Consider the following 2,500-nt stretch of genomic DNA (forward strand, 5'->3'; position numbering starts at 1 on the left):
GTCGAGGAGGAGTGGGGATAGGGGTGGAGGGAGTGGGGGAAGGGGGTGGGGGTGGGGATATGGGTGGAGGTGGGGAAGGGGGGGAAGAGGTGGGGGGTGGGGGAAAGGGTGGGGGTGGGGATAGTGTTGGTGATATAAATACAACTGATGGTGATAGTAATGATGATATTAATGGTGATAATGATAGTGATAAAAATAATGTTAATTGTTGATGATAATAATGGTAGTGATAATGGCAATAATATTATTAATGGTAGTGATAATGATGATGATCATGATAGTAACGATAATGATACTAAGAATGATACTTTGACCAAGGGTTTTACAAAGAGTTGTAAAACTTGTTCATCCCTAAAAAAAAAATAATAATTAATAATGATAGTAATAATATAATAAAAATAGATAAATAAAGAATAAATGAATAAAGTGAGCCCGAGAAATAGAAATCCGTGATCCTCCTCCTCATCGTACTACAAACAGCGTCATTTTCACATAGAAGGTTAGCGTGGGTGGCGGGTACCTTCCAGGAGCTCATACTTGCGGTCGCCTGTAAATTTATAAGAGAAAGACTTTTATGATTGTTTATTACTCCTTGAGATTGGTCTTCTGTTTTGAAATTAGCGTGATAGGACTTCCAAAACAAATTAGGAGGGGGGGAGGAGGAAGAAATGTTAAGGGAAAGGTATGTGTTGTTGCGAGTAACTTTCCTTTAGGTTAAGTGCCAGGAGGATGGATGGCTGGTGCAGGATGTGTATATTACGGTGTTTTTATCTCTTCGGGGAAGTCTGATTCCGGATAAAAAGGAGAAGGGAGGATTGCGATTATTTATTCAATGAATCAGGGCAGTGCAGGTTTGTGTTCCTTCTGGTTATCATTGCAATTTCTTATTCACATTTGCATCGTGGTTGCATAGAGGAATATGATGTGAATTCAAACACACACACACACACACACACACACACACACACACACACACACACACACACACACACACACACACACACACACACACCACACACACCACACACACAAAAAACAACCCCTCGCCAGCAGAGACTCACTCCCACCACCTCCTTCCCCTTCAGGATCTGTATGCCCTGCCAGTGAAGCGGCCAGCAGCCCAGACGGGGTCACAGCACTCGACACCGACGCACCAGCCCGCACAGAGCGAAAATCACACGGAGAAGACAGACCCGCCCATAGAGGATACCCTTCCACCTGGATGGGAGAAACACGAAGGTACGGGGGGGTGGGGAGGCTGGATGGGAGGTAAGGGGGGGATAGAGTGGGTGGGAAGGGAGGGTGGGAAAGGAGGGTGATTAGGAGGTAGGGGGAAATGGAACGGGTGGGGAGGGTGGGAAGGGAGGGGAAATAGAGTGGGTAGAGAGCGTGGTTAGGAAGCTTACTTAGGATTGAGCTGTGAAATATATAATATATATATATATATATATATATATATATATATATATATATATATATATATATATCCACTCTGTTGAGATCTTAATATTATAGGTTATTATTGTATGTGTAAGTCTGCCTATCACTATAGTCTTTTTAACTGAATGATAGATATTAGAAATGGGTGTATTAACGTATGTAGATATTCATTTATTGCTAACAATTTTATTTGAATAAATATGGGAATGATTATATTTATTAATGTGATTAGATATTATTTTCGTTATTGTCTTATTTTTACTGAAATTTATATCAGAATTGTTATTATTGATTTAATTAATCACATAGATATCCATATGTTATTTAACGTATTTTCGTTACTGTGGACTTTTATATTACTTGGATAATTAGGATAATGGTTATAAATTGACTTAAGCACCTACACCGATAGATAACGACGGGCTTTACATAATAATGATTATAGATTTACTTAGGCACTTACGTAACCCAATTTGTTTACTGTCTATTTTTCCCACGCCGATAGATAACGACGGGCCATATTACTGGCACATAAAGAGCGGCACCATCACCCGCACTCCGCCAGAACCCACAGACGCCGTCACCTCAGCACCTCTGAGGGCTGAGCGACGCCACAAAGAGTCGTCTGACCAGGTAATGTCAGAGATCTGTCTGTCTGTATTTCTGTCTATCTGTCTTCGTCTGTCTGCCTGTCTGTCTGTCTCTGGACAGTCGAGAACGGTGTCTGTTTTCTTTTAAAGATAGATATTTATTTTTTATTGGAAAGATTGTTTTGGATTTAGTTATGATGTTATATTATTGTTTGTGGAGTTGGATTGTATAAGGTCTTAGCCTTTTTTTTTAATGAATAGATCTCATTATATGGTTTTCATCATAGATAGGAAATGAGGATGTAAGTATGATCTATAAAGTACAAGGGTAATTCACCTTAGCGAATCGGTATAAAATCCATTCGGTAAGTCTAAGAGAGTGGGTTGTGAGCCGCACTTGACCTCCTGCTTCCCCGTCTCTCCATCAGACAAGCAGTAGCGTGGCAGGGACGGTGACAAGGAGCAACACT

General features: G+C 40.6%; 1 protein-coding gene across 3 annotated transcripts in view; it reads left to right on the top strand.

The window, feature by feature from the left end:
• The window catches only part of LOC119572961 (protein Fe65 homolog), a 37,003-nt gene that overhangs the window by 23,477 nt on the left and 11,026 nt on the right, over positions 1 to 2,500 (top strand). For all 3 annotated transcript variants that reach the window (XM_037919922.1, XM_037919920.1, XM_037919921.1), the window contains exons 4-6: positions 1,086 to 1,239; positions 1,946 to 2,073; positions 2,459 to 2,500. The exon at positions 2,459 to 2,500 is cut by the window's right edge and continues 65 nt beyond it. In XM_037919922.1, coding sequence (XP_037775850.1) covers positions 1,086 to 1,239; positions 1,946 to 2,073; positions 2,459 to 2,500 — 324 coding nt within the window. The remainder of the gene's footprint in view (positions 1 to 1,085; positions 1,240 to 1,945; positions 2,074 to 2,458) is intronic.

Source organism: Penaeus monodon, chromosome 5 (genome assembly GCF_015228065.2).
Source record: "Penaeus monodon isolate SGIC_2016 chromosome 5, NSTDA_Pmon_1, whole genome shotgun sequence".
Lineage (NCBI taxonomy): Eukaryota > Metazoa > Arthropoda > Malacostraca > Decapoda > Penaeidae > Penaeus > Penaeus monodon.